The sequence below is a fragment of the Triticum aestivum genome, chromosome 5B (assembly GCF_018294505.1).
Source record: "Triticum aestivum cultivar Chinese Spring chromosome 5B, IWGSC CS RefSeq v2.1, whole genome shotgun sequence".
NCBI classification, from domain to species: domain Eukaryota; kingdom Viridiplantae; phylum Streptophyta; class Magnoliopsida; order Poales; family Poaceae; genus Triticum; species Triticum aestivum.
The window spans coordinates 86,132,487-86,152,148 of NC_057807.1; the positions used below are offsets into that span (position 1 = coordinate 86,132,487).

Here is a 19,662-nt window from a genome sequence, read left to right on the forward strand (position 1 = left end):
CATCGACAGAACTTGCTCTTGTTGCACCTTTCCCAAAGTATCACAGGATAAATTTACCTTCACTTGCACCTGATCCAAACGCTGAGACTGCTCTTCCAGCTTTGCATCCAGCGCCTCCAATCGGTCGCAGATCTTGGTCACCTTCGTCAATTTGTTTTGCTCTGCGTGGATCTCCGCAAATTCCTTCAGCATGCGTTCCTGGAACGCCTCCATGCCGTGCTCGAGGTACTTGGTCTGGGCGCTAGGTTTGAACGCCGTCGTGTCGTTCCTCTCTAAAGCAACCCACCTCAGGTCAAGGATTACACCGATCGAACCCTAAGGTGATCGGAGACCATCGCCTCGGAATTTGCTGGGTACGCTCTCGAGCAAGCGGAAGCGGGCCACGGATCGGTCGCTCTGATACCAGATTGTAACGCCCTTGCCGTTGGCCGCGAAGGACCGCCGGATTTGGGGCTCGTCGCCGGTGATTTGGTGAAGGGAAGGAGCCGGGGTTGAGAGAAATGCAGACACAACCAGGAAGGAGAGAGAGAGGGGGGGATAAGCTCAGGGGAATGAGATCCAAATTCAATCATTGATACCCGTACAAGCCACTCACTCGAGCTTATATATCCGCTCGTTACATTCGCAGGCCTCGGCCCACACACTCACTCAGCCCACACGACTAACACAGCCCAACTTCTATTCAAACCTCCCGCCACTACGCTTCTGTCTTGTCGTTGTGGATACGTCTTCCCGGCTGCTTCACCGCCAGTGTCAGTAGCTGCATACTGACATTTATGTGAGGAAGAGGAAACAATCATCATTTACTCTTGTCATGTTTGTTCGCTACATTGATTTCATGCATAGTTTATGTTACTCTCAATTTACCACCACCAGCAAATATATACTCTTCGTCTCAGTGCATAGGGTGTGCGCGTAGTTCTATATCCTTGATTTGACTACCTAAAATTGTGTTATATATCATCAAAAGCATATAATACACATTTAGCTAGTCAAATTGACAACCTAGAACTACGCGCACGCTCTATGCACCAAGACGGAGGGAGTACCAAATTTGTTTCGTAATTGGTTGGAGGGTATTCACCATAGTCTGAAGGGCCAAATCGCATTGTGAATTTATTTCACTCTTTGGGCAATTTGGAATTGCCTGAATGTACCTTTTTAACAGATGATCTATTTCATTTTTGCAGGTTATCTTCAAAGCTACGATATCGATTATATGTGGTCATGGATGCAGCGTGTGGAGACACGAGGGCTTATGATCCTTGGGTGCAACCGTCTGAAAATTGTTGCACTAAGTTATTTCATCCAGTTTGGATGGCATTGCCAGTAACAGATTATGTGGAGCAATTTAGTTGTTTCAGACCTACATGGTTGTGTTTTGCTGTAAACCTTTTTGTACTCGGTGAATTGGACTTATTTTTCTTAATAAATTGGTTGTGCGCAACTTTTGATGCAGAGGCCAGGCTTCTCGCCTTAAAAAAAGGATTGGTTCGGCAATATCAATAATTAACAATATGCATGCATCACTCGGTGTAGAGATTGAGCGTTTTTTCCTCTTTTCAAAAAAAAAATCTAACCAGTAGCTTTGAAACAAAACATAGACATGCTTGCAGGAGCTGAAACCAAACTGAAACCCATCTCATCGACATCGACAGGGTTTCTTGCAAGTATTTGGGAGATGGGGGAACCCAAAGTTTGTGCATTTCTGATACAAAATGCACCAACTACCACCAAGAGTGGCGCCACCACCATGGCAGGCGACATTGGCCAGCTACGCTTCTCTCAATCTCTGCGAATGATGTGGACGTTCATGGTGAGCTCCTTGTTCTTGAGTAGCTCAAACAGGCACATGTCGTCATCCTGCAGTTTGTTATCATCTACAAACTTCTTCCAGCCTGTTTGTAGTGCATAACATTTGCCCTTGTCCTTGTCGCCGATATAGAGCTTGACTTTCCAAGTGTGGTTCTTCCCAGGCAGTTGAAGCCTCACCCACTGCTCCTCGCGTGGAAGATGAGCGGTAGCATATCGCACTTCTATGGACTGAGTTTGCTCGATGCACATTCATAAGGCAGAATGGTAAGTTTTCAACAGAGCAAGAAACAACAGATCCTTATTAGCATGGATCGACAGAACTTACCAGCTTGGCACGGCTGCTATAGATGAAAAAAAGGGCAACCTGGTGCATGTAGCTCCCAGCCTTTCCCTACATTTCTGTAAGAGGCTGTTTCCAGGACTTGAACCCATGACCTCATGGTCACAAGGCAGCAGCTTTACCACTGCGCCAAGGCTCCCCTTCTTAAAAGGGGGCAGCCCCAGTGCATGTAGCTCCCGCTTGCGCAGGGTCTGGGGAAGGGTCCGACCACTTTGGGTCTATTGTACGCAGCCTTTCCCTACATTTCTGCAAGAGGCTATTTCCAGGACTTGAACCCGTGACCTCATGGTCACAAGGCAGCAGCTTTACGGCTGCTATAGATGATGGACACAAATATTCTTGTTTCAGGTCTAATAGCCTGGATCCTCTCTTCGATTTTTCTCTTCTGCTTGCAAGTCAGTTTGGTGTATTTTGTAACCACATAGCCTGTGTGAGTCCATTTCTTCTGCTGCTGGCTGGTTGATTTGGTATGTCCTGCTACGACGACATTCTTTAAGAGGTGGACTGTTATTATCACTCTATCATGGTCCTTTGACACTTCGAATGCGCAGATATCGCCTTCCCGCAAGTTGTTGTCGCGTACAAAGTCCAGCCAACCAGCAGCAAGGATGCATGAACGGGTGCATGCTCCATCAGTGATAACCTTCAAACTGGCATCCCATGTTTTGCTGTTCTGAGGATAACAGAGTTTGATCGTCTGGTCTTGGTGCGGAAGATGTTTGGCTGCAAAATCCTTGCAGATGACCTGTTACAAATAAATGAACTGACCGTAATTGCAGAGAGCTAGGGTTTTAACAATTTCGACAAAGTTCTAGTTCATTCAAAAAGATCATTGACTGCAAAAGATACTGTACCAGACATCCATCAGACAGACTTTTCTCGTTCATGACTGTGACATAAAATTGGATTCCAGTCCAACTTTCCTTCACAAATGTGTCGACTCTTGTCTTCTGAGCGCTAGTCAGTATACAGCCCTTTTCTAAGATGTGCCGTGATTCAGTGGACCCTGGAAGGCCACCTGAACTTCTTGGTTCCGGAATATATTTTGAAGATGTGACATCTTGTGCTGTGCAACATCAATCATGAAAGCAACAATGAGAACAAAATAGTAGTAAAAGAAATCCTAAAAAGCAGCAACGGAAATTGCACACTCAACTGTTCATTTCTGAACTTGATTTCTGTGAAGGTGAGTCCGTTGGAGTAACCTTTGCAGTTTTCGAATTGTCCGTCCAATTGTCATTTCTACATCTTTTTATGCTAGGTAGTGATAGAGCATGACAAATGACCCTTTCTTGGACATTAGGACCACAGCTCATTGTAACACATGACGACGCTTTCTCGCAACCACTTGGTTTTAAGATTCGAACTTTGAAGTGGGAGTCCCCACTATATATAAAGAACAGGGAGTCATACTGTTGAAGTTCATAAGCACCGGTGAAGTCCACCCATCCTGACCGAAGAATAAACTTATCCTGTTCCTTGGCAACCTGAACATTATAAATGTTGCCATCTGCTACTTCTAGTTTGACTTTATCAGAAATGTGACCTCTGAAATTAGTGGTGAACTCATCTGGTATGGCCTGCATAAAGGAACAAATGAAAAAGGACCATTGAGCAGCCAATGACCATAGACAAGGTTAAGTGATTTCCAGCCCATATCCCTACCTATAATCCACTGTGAGAAAAATTAAGAGCACATGTTTTCAATACTATTTATTATTACCTCCCATCCAAAAAAAAGTGTCGTGGCTTTTGAACTAAAGCTGAACTAAACCCACGACACTTTTTTTGGATAGGAGGGAGTAGAAAATTTTGGTTGTTTGGGCTTCATGCAGTTTCATTTTCATGTAAACTATATTTATTGTAAACAAAATTGGTTCTCAAGCTCCTAATTTCAGCATCAAGATTAGCAGTGTTTCTCAATTGTTCACTAAACAACAATTTAGAAAACTGTAGAATATATATTTGGTGCACAAAATAGTGTTATTGACAAGGTCTTACCATTTCATCCTTGAAATTACTCAGACTCATAACCTTGACAAAACACCAATCATGATCTTTCATGTGCCAATAATGGCGATCAACACATTCTAGGCACACTGCATAGTTTCTTCATACTGTGTTCAGTTGAGATGAAATTGTTAGAATACAGAAATCAAATCCACTGAGAGGACATGCTCATACACACACACACACCCAAGCACCACACACGCACACAGATATATCTTACTAAGGGCATCTCTAACAGTTGTAAGATAGGTGTTGGTAAAACTTGACACCTAGTATGTATGATCATGTGACACGGAATCCTATATATCTATATCTTGATCCCCACTACTTTCATTTCTTTCAATATGCACACATCCTACCTCACCACACATGCCACCTTTTCAATCCAACTAATTCTATTACTCTGAACATGCATAACTCCATTACTTCTGTTGTTCTCAACATGTACACTTTTCACCTCATCACATATGCCACTTAACCAAACCCACTAATTATATTCTAAACATGCACGGGACATGATACTTATATTCTATAAATATTTTACAGCTATAGAGAAGACAACCAAATGGAGGGTACATAAGGCGAAGGAGGTGGAGGACACCGGCTTCAAGCTATGGTACACATGGACGACTGCAAACAGAAATGGAGCAGGCATCTTTGATCTACAAGGGCCTCAAGTATGGAGTGGTAGATGTCAAGAGACGTGGGGACCGAATTATCCTGGTCAAGCTGGTAGTTGGCGACTTGGTTCTCAATGTTAGCAGCGTGTATGCCCTGCAAGTAGGCCACAATGAGAACACCAAGAGGGAGTTCTGAGGTGGTCTGGAGGACATGGTTAGGAGTGTACCTATTGGCGAGAAGCTCTTCATAGGAGGAGACCTCAACGGCCACGTGGGTACATTTAACACAGGTTTTGAAGGGGTGCATGGGGCTTTGGCTATGGCATCAAGAATCAAGGAGGAGAAGATATCTTAACCTTTGCTCTAGCCTACGACACGATTGTAGCTAAAACCCTGATTAAAGAGAGAGAATCACATATAGTGACTTTTAGTAGTGGTCAACACTCTAGCCAGATTGATTTCATCCTCTCGAGAAGAGAAGACAGGCGTGCTTGCCTAGATTGTAAGGTGATACCTGGAGAAAGTATTGCCCCTTAGCATAAGCTTGTGGTGGCTGACTTCCGCTTACGGACTCGTGTCTGACGGGATAAGCACGCTAAAGTCGCTAGAATGAAGTGGTGGAGGCTCAAGGGGGAGGTACCTCATGCATTCAAGGAGAGGGCCATTACGGAGGGCCCTTGGGAGGAAGGAGGTGATGCAGGCAATATGTGGATGAAGATGGTGACTTGCATACTTTAGGTGGCTTCAAAGGAGTTTGGAGTGTCCCAGCGAAGTAGAAGCGAAGCTAAAGATATCTGGTGGTGGAACAATGATGTCCAGAAGGCTATTAAGGAGAAGAAACATTTTTCAGACAGCATAGAGAGGTACAAGGTGGCAAAGAGGACCGCAAAGCGAGCTGTAAGTGAAGCAAGGGGTCCGGCGTATGAGGATCTCTACCAACAGTTAGGCACGAAGGAAGGCGAAAGGGACATCTATAAGATGGCCAAGATCCAAGAGAGGAAGACGAGGGATGTCACCAAGTCAAATGCATCAAGGACGGAGCAGACCAGCTCCTGGTGAAGGACGAGGAGATTAAGCATAGATGGCATGAGTACTTCGACAAGGCATTCACTGGGCAGAATGAGAGCTCTACCATTGAACTGGATGACTCATTTGATGATACCAACAGGCGTTTTGTGCAGCAAATCTAGGAGTCCGAGGTCAAGGAGGCTTTAAAAAGGATGAAGGAGGCAAGGCGATGCGCCCTGATTGTATTTCCATTGAGGTGTGGAGAGGCCTCAGAGGCACAGCGATATAACTAAGCTTTTCAACCTCATTTTCGGAGCAAACAAAGATGCCAGAAGAATGGAGATGGAGTATATTATTACCAATCTTCAAGAACAAGGATGGTGTTCAAAGTTGTACTAATTACTATGGAATTAAGCTGATAAGCCATACAATGAAGCTATGGGAGAGATTCATTGAACACGGCTTAAGAAGAATGACAGGCGTGATCAAAAATCAATTTGGTTTCATGTCTGGGAGGTCGACCATGGAAGCCATTTTCTTAGTACAACTTATGGAGAGATATAAGGAGCAAAAGGACCTGCATATGGTGTGCATGGACTTGGAGAAGGCCTACGATAAGATACCGCTGAATGTCATGTGGTGGGCCTTGAAGAAACACAAAGTCCTAACAAAGTACATTACCCTCATCAAGGACATGTACGATAATGTTGTGACAAGTGTCCGAACAAGTGATGGCGACTTGATGACTTTTCGATTAAAATAGGACTGCAACAACAGCAACTTTGAGCCCTTATCTTTTCGTTGTGCTGATGAATGAGGTCACAAGTGTTAGAGTTATAATATAAGTCATGTACCCCTTTGTATTTATCCCGTTGTATAAGGGGTTTCCTGCATATGTTCCACACCTGTATATGTATATATATATATCGGCCTATGGCCCCATGGGAATACAGGTTGCTTATTCCTAACATGGTATTAGAGCTAGGTCAATTTTTTTTGCACGCCGCAACTCGTGCCATTGATCCGCTACTCTGGCCGCTGGGTTTCATCTGCCCGCCTCGCCCCGTCGTCTTCCGTTCGCCCGCTGGTCTGCCGATCGATCTGATCGCTCTGCCCTGCCCCGCAGTTGGGCCTTGGGCCTCTCCCGATCTGGTCGCCGTCGCCCCACAGTCGGGCCTCTCCCGATCGATCGCTCGCGCAGGTCCCGCCGGCTTCGATCGATTTCCTCCGCTCCCGAATCGCACTCGAAGTCGGATCGATCGCCCCCCCCCCCTTTTTATCTCCCATGATTGGATCGGCGGCTCCCCCTGCTCCCGATTGGAAATCGCCAGCTTCACGTGACGCCCTGCTCCAGACCGCTTGTTCGCCTCCTGCTGCAGGACGAATTCTCAGGCACTCTGCTCTAGCCGATCGACTTGCTGGTTGCCGGACGAAGGGGCCCAACTCCTGATCTGTTACCGCCGTGCGCGCCCAAAAAAAAACAATGTCTACTGGATCAAGCTATGTTGTTGTTCCTCGTTGCCCGGTGATTTTTGATGGCTCTAACTACACCGAGTTCGTTGGCTTCATGCGCATTCATATGCGTGGCATCCGCCTATGGGGTGTTCTTTCTGGCGAGGTCTGTTGTCCGCCACGTCCGGTTCCTCCAGTGGCCCCTACTCCGCCGACTCCATCGGTTCTTCCTGCGAATGCTAATCGGGCCGCAAAGGATGCGGCTAAGCTTGTTGATGAGGCTGCTGATCGTGCTTATGATGAGCAGGTTTTGGCTTATGAGGAGGCTCTTCAGACGTATCATGGTGCTTTGTCTGTGTACACCCAGTGGCTTGATGATGATGCCCGTGCTGCAGCTGTTCTCACTGCTAGTGTTCTGCCTCAGTTTGCTTCTGAGTTTTTGGGCCTTCCTACTGTATTTGAGATGTGGACCAGTCTTCGTCAGTGCTATGAGCCCAAGGGTGATGCCTTATACCTCTCTGTGGTCCGTCAGGAGCATGCTCTTCAGCAGGGTGACTCTACTGTTGATGATTTCTATGCACAGAGTTCTGCTATCTGGCGCCAACTTGATTCTCTCCGCAGTGCTGGTTGTCGTACTTGCCCCTGTTGCCAGGCTGTCCAGGCCAATTTGGAGTTTCATCGCGTCTACGAGTTCCTGTCTCGGCTTCGTAAGGAGTTTGAGCCCCGGCGTGCTCAGTTGTTTGCTCGTGGCCGTATTTCACTCATGGAGGCGCTTTCTGAGATTCGTGCTGAGGAGACTCGCTTACGTGGTGCTGGTTTGCTGGAGGTTCCCTCTGTGCTCGCTACTCGGGCTTCTTCCACTCCACCTGCTGCACCGACCCCTTCTCGCTCGAGTGCTCCGCCGCTCTTGCCCACTCCTTCTGGAGGCTCAGGTCGCCCCCGTCCACATTGCGACTACTGCAACAATGATGGTCATATTGAGTCCCAGTGCTACACGAAGCGGAAACACCTGCGCAAGGCGCGATCATCATCTTCAGGGACTTCGTCATCTACCTCGACAGCTTCAGCCATTGCTTTGACCGAGCAGGATATTCTGAGACTTAAGCGTCTGCTCGCGGCTTCAGGTTCTTCCTCGACGGGTACTGCTGGTTCTGTGACTGATGCTTCCCGCACTGAGCAACCGCCCTCTACACAGTCAGGTACATCCCCATGGGTTCTGGACTCTGGAGCTTCTTTTCATATGTCTTCTCATTCTTCCACTTTGTCCTCTCTTCGATCGCTGGATTCTCCTGTTCATGTCTTCACTGCTGATGGTACTCCACTTTCTGTTGCTAGTAGAGGCAATCTTTCCACTCCTCTTATTCTGTTCCTGATGTTGCTCATGTTCCTCGACTTACCATGAATCTGTTTTCTGCTGGTCAACCTACTGATTCTGGTTGTCGCGTCATCCTTGACGTTGACTCTTGTTCTGTCCAGGACCGTCGCACGCACACTCTGGTTGGGGCTGGCCCTCGCCGCCGTGATTCTCAGGGTCTTTGGGAGTTGGACTGGCTTCATGTTCCTTCCGCTGCCACCACCATCGCCAGTTCCTCCGCTTCAGTCGCCTCCGTTACTGGTTCCTTCAAGCAGTGGCATCATCGACTTGGTCATCTGTGTGGTTCTCGGTTGTCGTCTTTAGTTCGTCGAGGTCTTTTGGGGTCTGTCTCAGGAGATGTCTCTTTAGAGTGTCAGGGTTGTCGTCTTGGCAAGCAGATTCAGTTACCATATTCACATAGTGAGTCAGTGTCTAAACGTCCTTTCGATTTAGTTCATTCTGATGTATGGGGTCCGGCTCCTTTCGCTTCGAAAGGTGGTCATAAATACTATATTATTTTCATAGATGATTTCTCCCGTTACACATGGCTTTATTTCATGACTTCTCGTAGTGAAGTGTTGTCTATTTATAAGCGTTTTGCTGCCATGGTTCATACTCAATTCTCTTCACCCATTCGTGTTTTTCGTGCTGACTCTGCTGGCGAGTATATCTCTAAGATGTTGCGTGGTGTTCTTGCTGAGCAAGGAACTCTCTCTCAATTCTCTTGTCCTGGTGCTCATGCTCAGAATGGCGTGGCTGAGCGAAAGCATCGACATCTTCTTGAGACGGCTCGTGCGTTGATGATTGCTGCCTCTCTCCCGCCTCATTTTTGGGCTGAGGCCGTCTCCACCTCCACCTATCTTATCAATATACAGCCTTCCGCTGCTCTACGGGGTGGTGTTCCTTTCGAGCGTCTTTTTGATCGTTCTCCCGATTATTCGATGCTTCGCTTGTTTGGTTGTGTTTGCTATGTTCTTCTTGCCCCTCGCGAACGCACCAAACTGACCGCTCAGTCTGTTGAGTGTGTCTTCTTAGGCTACAGTGATGAGCGTAAGGGTTATCGTTGTTGGGATCCTATCGGTCGTTGGATGCGTATCTCTCGAGACGTGACTTTTGATGAGTCTCGTCCCTTCTATCCACGCCCATCTTCCTCGACTTTTTCAGTGGAGGATATCTCTTTCCTCACTTTTCCTGTCTCACCTCTCACCCCCGTCGAGCCTGTGCCTATTCGTTCCACTCCCTATGCTTCTCCACCTCTAGTCGATTTGCAACCACCATCTTCCCCGGTCTCCTCACCTAGCATGTCACCAGATTCTACACCTTCATCTCCGGTGACTTCTTCGTCGCCACCCCCCGATTCTACCTTGGCGATTCCTCCTTCTATTGTGCCATCTTTTCCTCAGCATTACACTCGTCGTTCACGACCCGTGGATGCCTCTGTGGATGAGTCGTCATCTTCCTCTCAGCCTACTTATGGCTTGCGTTCTCGTCCTCTTCCGCCTGTTGATCGCTTTGGATTTCCCACTGTTGGTGCTGCTGTTCTTGAGCCGACTTCTTACCGTCAGGCTGTTGTTCATCCTGAATGGCAGTTTGCGATGGCAGAGGAGATTGCTGCTCTTGAACGCACTGGTACTTGGGATCTTGTTTCTCTTCCTCCCGGAGTCCGTCCCATCACTTGTAAGTGGGTCTACAAGGTTAAGACTCGTTCCGATGGTTCTCTTGAGCGTCATAAAGCTCGTCTTGTGGCTCGTGGTTTTCAGCAGGAGCATGGTCGTGATTATGACGAGACTTTTGCTCCTGTGGCCCATATGACCACTGTTCGTACCCTTCTTGTCGTTGCCTCTGCACGCCACTGGTCTATATCTCAGCTTGATGTTAAGAATGCCTTTCTTAATGGTGAGCTGCGTGAGGAGGTGTACATGCAGCCACCACCTGGGTATTCTGTTCCTGATGGCATGGTATGTCGTCTTCGTCGCTCTCTCTATGGCCTTAAGCAAGCCCCCCGCGCCTGGTTCGAGCGTTTTGCCTCTGTGATCACTGCTGCTGGTTTTTCAGCAAGTGCTCATGATCCAGCATTGTTTATTCACCTTTCTCCTCATGGTCGGACTCTTCTTCTCTATGTTGATGACATGATCATCACTGGGGATGACCCCGAGTATATTGCCTTTGTAAAGGCCCGTCTTAGTGAACAGTTTCTTATGTCTGTTCTTGGACCTCTTCGCTACTTTCTTGGGATTGAAGTCTCTTCTACCTCTGATGGCTTTTTTATATCCCAGGAAAAGTATAATCAGGATCTTCTTGCTCGTGCTGCTCTTACTGATGAGCGCATTGTTGAGACTCCTATGGAGCTCAATGTTCACCTCCGTGCTACTGATGGTGATCCTCTCCCTGACCCGACGCGTTATCGTCATCTCGTTGGCAGTCTTGTCTATCTAGCTGTCACTCGTCCGGACATCTCTTATCCGGTTCATATTCTGAGTCAGTTTGTCTCTGCTCCCACATCGGTTCACTATAGTCATCTCCTTCGTGTTCTCCGATATCTTCGGGGCACGATCTCTCACCGTCTATTCTTTCCTCGCTCCAGTTCTTTACAGCTTCAGGCCTATTCGGATGCTACGTGGGCTAGTGATCCTTCCGATCGCCGTTCACTTTCTGCTTACTATGTTTTTCTTGGCGGTTCTCTCATTGCCTGGAAGACGAAGAAACAGATTGCAGTTTCCCGTTCGAGTGCAGAGGCTGAGTTGCGAGCAATGGCTCTTTTGACGGCAGAGGTGACTTGGTTACGGTGGTTACTTCAGGATTTTGGTGTTTCTGTCACTACACCGACCCTGCTCTTATCTGACAGTACAGGTGCTATTAGCATTGCGCGCGATCCTGTGAAGCATGAGCTCACCAAGCATATTGGTGTTGATGCTTTCTATATGCGCGCTGGTGTGCAGGATCAGGTTATTGCTCTTCAGTATGTGCCTTCCGAGTTACAGTTGGCGGATTTCCTGACGAAGGCCCAGACTAGAGCACAACATGGCTTTTATCTCTCCAAACTCAGTGTTGTTCATCCACCATGAGTTTGAGGGGGGGTGTTAGAGTTATAATATAAGTCATGTACCCCTTTGTATTTATCCCGTTGTATAAGGGGTTTCCTGCATATGTTCCACACCTGTATATGTATATATATATCGGCCTATGGCCCCATGGGAATACAGGTTGCTTATTCCTAACAACAAGGAGATATCCCAGGGCGTATGCTCTTTGCGGATGTGGTGCTAGTCGATGTTAGTCAGATTGGGGTTAATAGAAAGTTAGAGCTATGGAGACAAACCTTGGAATAGAAAGGTTTTAGGCTTAGTAGAACTAAAACCGAGTACGTGAGGTGCGGTTTCAGTACTACTAGGCACGATGAGGAGGTTAGCCTTGATGGGCAGGTGGTGCCTCAGAAAGACAATTTTTGATATTTGGGGTCAATGTTGCAGAAGGATGGGGATATCAATCAAGCTTCTAGCGACTAGCATTGTCTGTGACAAGAGTGCCACAAAAGCTAAAAGGCAGGTTCTATAAGATGGCAATTCAACCCAGAATGTTGTATGGTGCTGAGAGTTGGTCGACTAAAAGGCGACATGTCCAACAATTATGTCTAGCGGAGATGCGCATGTTGAGATGGATGTGTCGCCACACAAGGAGATTGGGTCCGGAATGATGATATACGGGATAGAGGTGGGGTAGCACCGATTGAAGAGAAGGTTGTCCAACATCGTCTCAGATGGTTTGGGCATATTTAGTGCAGGCCTCCAGAAGCTCCAGTACCTAGCGGACAGCTAAAGCATGCTGATAATGTCAAGAGAGGTCAGGGTAGACTAAACTTGACAAGGGAGGAGTCCATAAAGAGATATCTGAAGGACTGGAGTATCACCAAAGAACTAGTCATGGACAGGGTAGCTATCCATGTGCGAGAACCATGAGTTAGTTGCGAGATCTTATGGGTTTCAGCTCTAGTCTACCCCAACTTGTTTGGGACTAAAGGCTTTCTTGTTGTTGTTGTATGTAAATCATATGTATAATTTACAATTTACATTCTCATATTCAAATTCCATACAATTAAAACTCTTCAAACATATTGCAACCAATCCCGCCGCAGCATGCAAGATATCATCTAGTAAATGTAGAGAGAGAGAGAGAGAGAGCAAAATTGTATGTAAATTAACCAACAACCCTTGCACAAGCTCCAAGGTGAATTAGCGAGCAACCACACTTATTCTCTCACCTCCTAGTGGACAATTTAGATACAACTCATTGGAGTAGTCGTAAGATAATTTGTTGGTTGACGACATGTACATTTTTTTCCAACAAGAATGCATATAGCTTGTTGGAGATGCCGTAAGTACTCCCTTTGTCCCATAATGTAGTGAGAATTGTTTTCACCAAAGTGAAAAGTTTGCCAGGTTTATTGAGAAAACCATCTATATATACAATACCAAATATATCCCATATGAAAATGTATTTCAAAATGAATCTAAGGGCATTCTTAATGCATTATAGCTTAAGCTATATCATATACATTGAGTGTGTAGTTGGATATAGCTCCTTCACTGTATAATATCTTATTGATGTATTTGAAAGAGCTCTTATTTAATGTGTTTTGCGAGAGAAAACATATGATTTGTCTTGGTTTTTGTGCTAAGAGCTATATCTAGATTAACATATTGTAATGCTCTCTTTCTTCGTTAAATAGTGTGCCACATTAGATTTTTGCCTATGTGTCAACATTAAGATATAGTCCAAGGTGGAGCACCAGTAGTTCCCTAATGGTATTGATTTCTTATTCAAGATGTTGATAAAAAAATTATTAAACTTGGTCAAAGCTTTCAAGGTTTGACTTTGAAAAAAAATCTAAACACACAATATTTTCGAATGGAGGGAGTCCTAGGTACATTTACAAGAATGTATATAGAAGATATGACACAACAAGTGCATAATGTTATTCTTATTTGTCCTAGAAACACAGAATCGAATTTAGTTACCACTGACCTTTCTCTAGGTGATCGCATAGGATTATTCTTCATGATGCACGATAACAATTTATCACAACCACTTACATTGAAGATTTGAACTTTGAAGTGGGAGTTCCCAGTATACGCAAACAACAATGTGTCACCCTCTTTAAGTTCATAGGCTCTAACAAATGCATCCCATCCAGATCGAAGGACTACTTCATTCGGTTCCTTGTCAACCTGAACTCTATATGTTTGTCCATCAGGCACTTCCAGCTTTATTTCGTCAGATATTTTCCCTCTGACATTGTTTGCGAACTCTTTTGGTATGGTCTGCAGGAATAACAAAAAGAACACATAATTACTTACGAGTTAAAGCAGTCACTGTAAAGGAAAACAAGAGCAGTGTACAAAATCTAAGATCCCAACTTCGGAATCAAGTTTACAAAGTAGCTAGCTCAATCTATCAACATCCCCCAAAATAACAATCTCAAAGACCTAAATAAGATACATATTAGTGCATGAGAACAGCGTAATTAACAATGTCTTACCAGTTCATTTTTTGAGGCACTGACACCCATCATAACCATGAAGAAACGCATTTTATCCATGTGGTGCCAATAATAAAATGCAGCACACACCTTGCATATCGCGTGACTTTTGCCGCTCATGTTACCACACCTACAATGTTAGCAGAGATGAAATTGTTTAGATGCACACTAAGTGCCTGTTTGGTTTCACTCCACTCCCTCGACTCCGCTCCCGGAGTGGAGCAGGCTATAGCTCGTTTTCGCAGAGCGGCTCAAGCCCAGCTCCACAGCTCCGCGGAGTGGAGCGGGGCGGAGTGATTCCAAACAGGGCCTAACTCAAATACTCACTCATGTTACCACACCACATGCTGCAGTTAGGCAAACAGTCTACTTACATGATAATAAATACAGTAATAAATTTGGATTATTGCAGTAGGTGGGCAAGTGTGCATCACATAAGGCTGCTGCCAATGCAGGGGTGCTTAGATGAGGTGCTAAGCACATTAAATAGCTTAGTAACTATACTCCCCAATGCATAGGTGCTTAGCTTATGGTTGCTAAGCTTGCTTCATTTAATGATTTAGCAACTAAAGCTCTTCATGTATTGGTGGGTTTCCTTCCTTTAAATGTTTTGCCTAGGTTCACGCGCTTAGCATTGTTTCTTCCAGGGTCACCACACTCATCTCTCTCCTCTTAAATAACTTGCCACATCAGATTTTTTTGCCTACATGGAAGGCTTAGCACCTGTACAAGGTGGAGCATTGGGAGGGGCCTAAACACTATACGGAAAATGAGCGAATTTCCTACTTTAGTATGGGTAAGAATCAAATATCGATATTTCTACGTAATTTTACTTGTTAGGCAATAAAGGTGACAAGAGGTAGCACTGCAGTTAGAAGCCAACCTTTCATTTTTTGGCGACTGCATATCATTATCATGCGGCATGCTCTTTTCATCGAGACAAGAAGCGTTTTTCATCGCAACACAGGATAACTCTTTCTCACAGCCAGTTTGATTGAATATTCGAACTTCAAAGCAGGAGCTTCCACTGGATTCAAACAATAAGATATCACCCTGTACGAGTTCATAAGTTCTGGCAAATTCTGCCCATCCAGATTGAAAGATGAGGCCATTCTCTTCCTTCGCAACCTGAACGGTATATGTTTTACCGTTAGGTAAATCAAGATTGACTTCGTCAGGTATCTGCCCTCTGATATTATTTTCTAAGAACTTTCTTGGTACATCCTGCAAGAATAAGAAAATGTGACCTCTTTTTGACTTAAACAGAAGGTTCCTGTAACGGGAATCAAGATTCAATGGTGCACTATAAAAGCCCATTTGTTTGAACAAAACCAACATTTGTTTTTTATGGAGAAAAATAACACACATCAACTGGATGATACCAAAATGTAGTCATGTCGGCACCAAGCAAACAATAGTTGAGTGTGACCTAGTATACTCATGCTATAGTAGTATAGTCTGTAGATGGTTGGCATGGGATTGGGATACTGTAGTAGTAGTCTGTAGGTGATTTATGTCAGTATGGAGAATATCATAGGGTTAGGAAATTTGACACCGCTGTAAGACATAGGGTTAGAAAATGGTCCAGGGGAGTACTCAGGCTCCTCCCTCTCCTCCCTCTGTCGCTCCCGCGGGCGGCAGGGGAGGAACCCTAGCCGCCCCCCCACCAGCAGTCCTCCTTCTCCCCCTCCCTCCTCGCCGCCGCCTGCTCGCGCCGGCGGGCAAAGCCCGGCCGGCCTAGGCGGCGGCGGGGCGATTTCTCCCCCTCGCGTGGTGGGGCTGCCGCGGGCAGATCCAATTGGGCCGGGGCGCGTCGTGGTGCGGGATGGCGCGGCGGCGCTGTGGCGGCGACCGGCGGCGGTGCTGGGCGTCTCCTGGTGGTGCGGAGGGCTGCACGGGGGCGGTGGAGCGCACTGGTGTCGCGGGATCCAGGCGGCGCGGGAGGTGGGCTCTCTTCCTGCTGGTCGCGGCGGGGCGTCCTTGGTCAGGTCCGGCCGGACCCGACTCCGGTCTACTTCGTCTCGATGCGGGAGGTGGCGGCAGGGCTGGGGCGCAGGTTGCGCGGTGGCTGGCGTGCTCGTGGCGGCGGCGGCTCCCGGTTTGGGATCTGGCGCAGACGGGCGGCGCGAGGGCGGGCTGCGACCTCGGCGGCGCTCCTCAGCCGCTGCAAGGCGGCTCGGGGCTGCCCCTCGGGGTCCCGGAATGGAGGTGGGCTGCCACGGCGTGGTGGTGGCTCACGGCGGTGGTTTGGGTCGTTTCACGGCGGCGGCCGGACATCTCCGGCGTCGGCCCGTCGGGAAGCGGCTTGTTGTGGCCTTCGATTCCTCTCCTCGGCGTTCGGACGCTACCTTCGTCAAAGGGCTGGCCCTCTCCCAGCTGCGGTCCATCGCCTGTCTCGCGCCCGGTGCTGCGGGACTGATCTCGTCTCGTGCCCGGCAGCAGGACCGAGCTCGTCTCGCGCCCGGCAGCAGGATCGAGCTCGTCTCGCGCCCGGCAGCAGGACTGAGCCCGTCTCGCGCCCGGTGCAGCAGGACAGGTCGATGGAGGCCAGTTTCGGCCGGCCTCTTGGGTCTCGGCGCTGGGGGTCGCCCAGGGGTGCGAAAGACGGGACCTTTCCACTCGTCTCTTTGGTTGGAGTAGCGGCGGGTCTCGGGTGAGGTGGTGTCAAGGTCTTGGATGCCAGGGCGGCGGCCCTGGTGGTGGGAGCGCGGTGCTCATGGGCAGAGCCCGTGGCTTGGTGCTGCCTGGTGACCATGGCCGTGTGGGCGGCATGGTTGCCGAGGTGTGGCGTTCGGTGGTGTTGATTGTTGGCCGGGGTGAAAACCTGCTCTATCTTTGGACGGACCGGCGGCGGCGACTCGCTCCCTTCTTGAAGGCGTCGTCGCGGCCTTCATTGCCCGTCGTGTTGCTCCAGGGGAAACCCTGACCCTCATGTCGGGCGGTGGCGGCGCTCGAGTGTCGTTCCCTTCCTGAAGGCGCCGCCTTGGAGCACACGGTTCGCCATATGCGGCTTCACCTCTTGGCGGTGGCGTGGTCACGGCCGAGATCTCCGGTTGCTCTTGTAGTGTTAGGGGTGGTATTGCTGCGTACAGCATCTTTGTATCCTGCCTTGGGTGTGTGTGTTGTGTTGGCGTGCGTTTGTACCGGGTTTTTTGATGATCTTTGCTTTATATATAAAGCGGGGTGAAAGCCTTTTTCGGTAAGTCGGAAAATATATCAACAACAACGAAGGCACTACTTATCACTAGTTCATAGTCATGCTCAGAATGACTTCTTATAACCAGATAAGTGCTGATGACTTTACTCACCCCTACTTGTTATTTTGTGAAGTGCCACCTACAAGTTCCATATTACCTCGCATTCTTTAGTTTCCTTTAAAACATGCCTTTGACCAACAAGTACTGTTGACGAAACTCTTTTTCTAGAACAGAGAATGGCAAGGTCGTACCACAAAATCACCGGTGACAATCTTGACGAAACGCCTTTTCCAGTCACCCTTGCGGTGCCAATTATGGTACACGACGCACTCGTTGCATCTTGCTAAAGATGTCTGCATTCTTTGACCACACCTGCCATGTTAATTGAGATCAAGCTGTTAGAGGAACTTCAGCAGATATATCAGGTAAGCATCCCAAGAGAAATTTGTGGGTAAGGTTCCAAAATTTGTAAACATATCCACCGAATTTGGGAGAAACGAAAAAGAACAAATGCAGCTCCTGCATAGGTATCTGCCCGTTTCTTGTTTCTGTACAATTTCATTTAGCTGTCTCTCATTTACCTATCTACTCATGTCTGAACTCTGAACTTGTTTGTCTTTCATGTACGAACTGCAAATACGAGTTCCAGATACCTACCATCAGGCCACGCGCAAAGACCCAAATATCCTGCTGCTTCCTCCTCCTCATCCCCTCACCCTCTTCCTCACAGGCCACGGTCTCTCTCCACGGCGAGACACTGCCACCAACTACGCCTCGCCTAGTCGAATTTCGCGCTAAGCCTCCGGACCCAGGCGGGGTCGACGCGCGCGGAGCGCCTGGTTCCGCCGTAGGGCATCAGGTGGCTCGCCGCCACCACCACCTGAGCAGCAAACCCCATCCTCGAAATCTTCTTCCCCGGTAGTGACGGAGAAGGAGCGCTCGCCGCTGGGCTGGCGACAGTTTTTGCTAGGTAGCGATTTGGGCCAATTTGTTTAGGCCCACCACATGCACCAAACCAGACCGTTCCTTTTCCAACAGTTTTGGTGAGTAATTTTTTTTTTTTTTTTGGAACTGAAACGGCACGAGCTCTGCCTACGCATTGAAGATTGGGAATGTACAATCCCTCAAAAAAAAAAGATTGGGAATGTACAAGGAAGGTTTACAGATCCAAGGATAGGGGAATGAAGCTAAGGTGCAATCACCAAACGAGTATCATCCTTTTATAAGATTCTTTAGGAGAAAAAAAAGCTATCGGTTTGGTTCCTCGAAAGAAAACTACAATGCACTTAGACATGCCTACATGAATCACACCTGCATGATCTGAACATGTACTAGAAAGACAAGAAGGGCTGCTCGAGATTACCTTTGGCAGAAAGCCGTACAGGATAGACGGCGCCGGAGCGTCGGACAGATGGAGACTGAAGAAAACTACGGCAGCGACGGTGACTCTTTCACAGGGTGGACGGAGAGGAGGAACGGAGCCGCGGGGAACTACCTACGGCAAGGAAGAAGATCCAACTGGCTCGACTCGCATGATAGACTGTAGGAGTAATATACTGGTAGTGGCAGGATACAAGAGGGTTTACGATATGCTAGTTGGCAGAGAAAAATGAATGCAAAGTCTCAGGAAAAAGAGAGAGAAATGAATGCCGCTAAGTGGATGGATGCATGGCACGCGCACATTGGTAACCTCAGCAATACTATGCTTCTTGGAACTCAAACGCTCATTTACTACTGTACTATCTTCATTTACCATGAAACGAAAAGACTTCCGTACGTTGGCACTTCATGATTAGTCCGATCCCGTCTTTGCTCTTCATGCTGCCCCACTCGTATAAAGCGTTGTAAGGGCATCTCCAGCCCCCAGGAGAGGCAAAAAATCATCCCTGGGGGCGCACCGACGCTAAACGCGCACTGGGGGCGTGATGCCCCCCAGTTGCGGCGCCCACGGTTAGTCAAAAAGTCAAATACGACGCAAAAACAACTCAAATTTAATGCAAACATCGGCGAGTTCATTCAAACTTAAACATATTTTACAAAAAAAAAACTACCACGGGCTACCCCGCCGTCTCCCTCGCCGCTCGCCTTGCCGCCCGCCCACGCGGTTCTACATGCCGAGGAGGCTGTAGAACCACGTGTAGTCACCGCCGCCGTCGTCGTCGTCGTCGTTGTCGCCGCCCCCGCCTACGCCTCCGCCGTCCCTGCTGCATCCCTCCCCTGGTTGGCGCGGCGGGTTGGACGGTCCGGGGGCGTCGTCGTCGTCGCTGTCGAGGACCACGACGCCGTGCTCGTCCTCGCGCCCACGTTTGCGGGCGGCGATCTCCTCCAGG

General features: G+C 47.9%; 1 protein-coding gene across 4 annotated transcripts; it reads right to left on the reverse strand.

Moving 5' to 3' along the window:
• Window positions 1–1,536: 1,536 nt before the first annotated feature.
• LOC123110545 (B3 domain-containing protein Os12g0591400) lies at window positions 1,537–18,289 on the reverse strand. Of its 4 annotated transcripts, XM_044531098.1 has the most exons (9): window positions 17,990–18,289; window positions 17,584–17,704; window positions 15,019–15,359; window positions 14,136–14,265; window positions 13,622–13,917; window positions 4,157–4,272; window positions 3,312–3,735; window positions 3,010–3,221; window positions 2,441–2,900 (listed from the first exon to the last, which is right to left on the reverse strand). In XM_044531098.1, the coding sequence occupies exons 2-6, from the start codon at window positions 17,689–17,691 to the stop codon at window positions 4,236–4,238; spliced, it is 912 nt and encodes a 303-aa protein (XP_044387033.1). In that variant the 5' UTR covers window positions 17,692–17,704; window positions 17,990–18,289; the 3' UTR covers window positions 2,441–2,900; window positions 3,010–3,221; window positions 3,312–3,735; window positions 4,157–4,235. The 4 variants fall into 4 exon arrangements, with proteins under 4 accessions (XP_044387030.1, XP_044387033.1, XP_044387032.1 ...); XM_044531095.1 differs by lacking the exons at window positions 13,622–13,917; window positions 14,136–14,265; window positions 15,019–15,359; window positions 17,584–17,704; window positions 17,990–18,289 and adding an exon at window positions 1,537–2,043 and having other exon boundaries at window positions 2,141–2,900; window positions 4,157–7,062; XM_044531097.1 differs by lacking the exons at window positions 2,441–2,900; window positions 3,010–3,221; window positions 3,312–3,735; window positions 4,157–4,272 and having other exon boundaries at window positions 11,534–13,917; window positions 14,226–14,265.
• Between the last annotated feature and the right edge of the window lie 1,373 nt (window positions 18,290–19,662).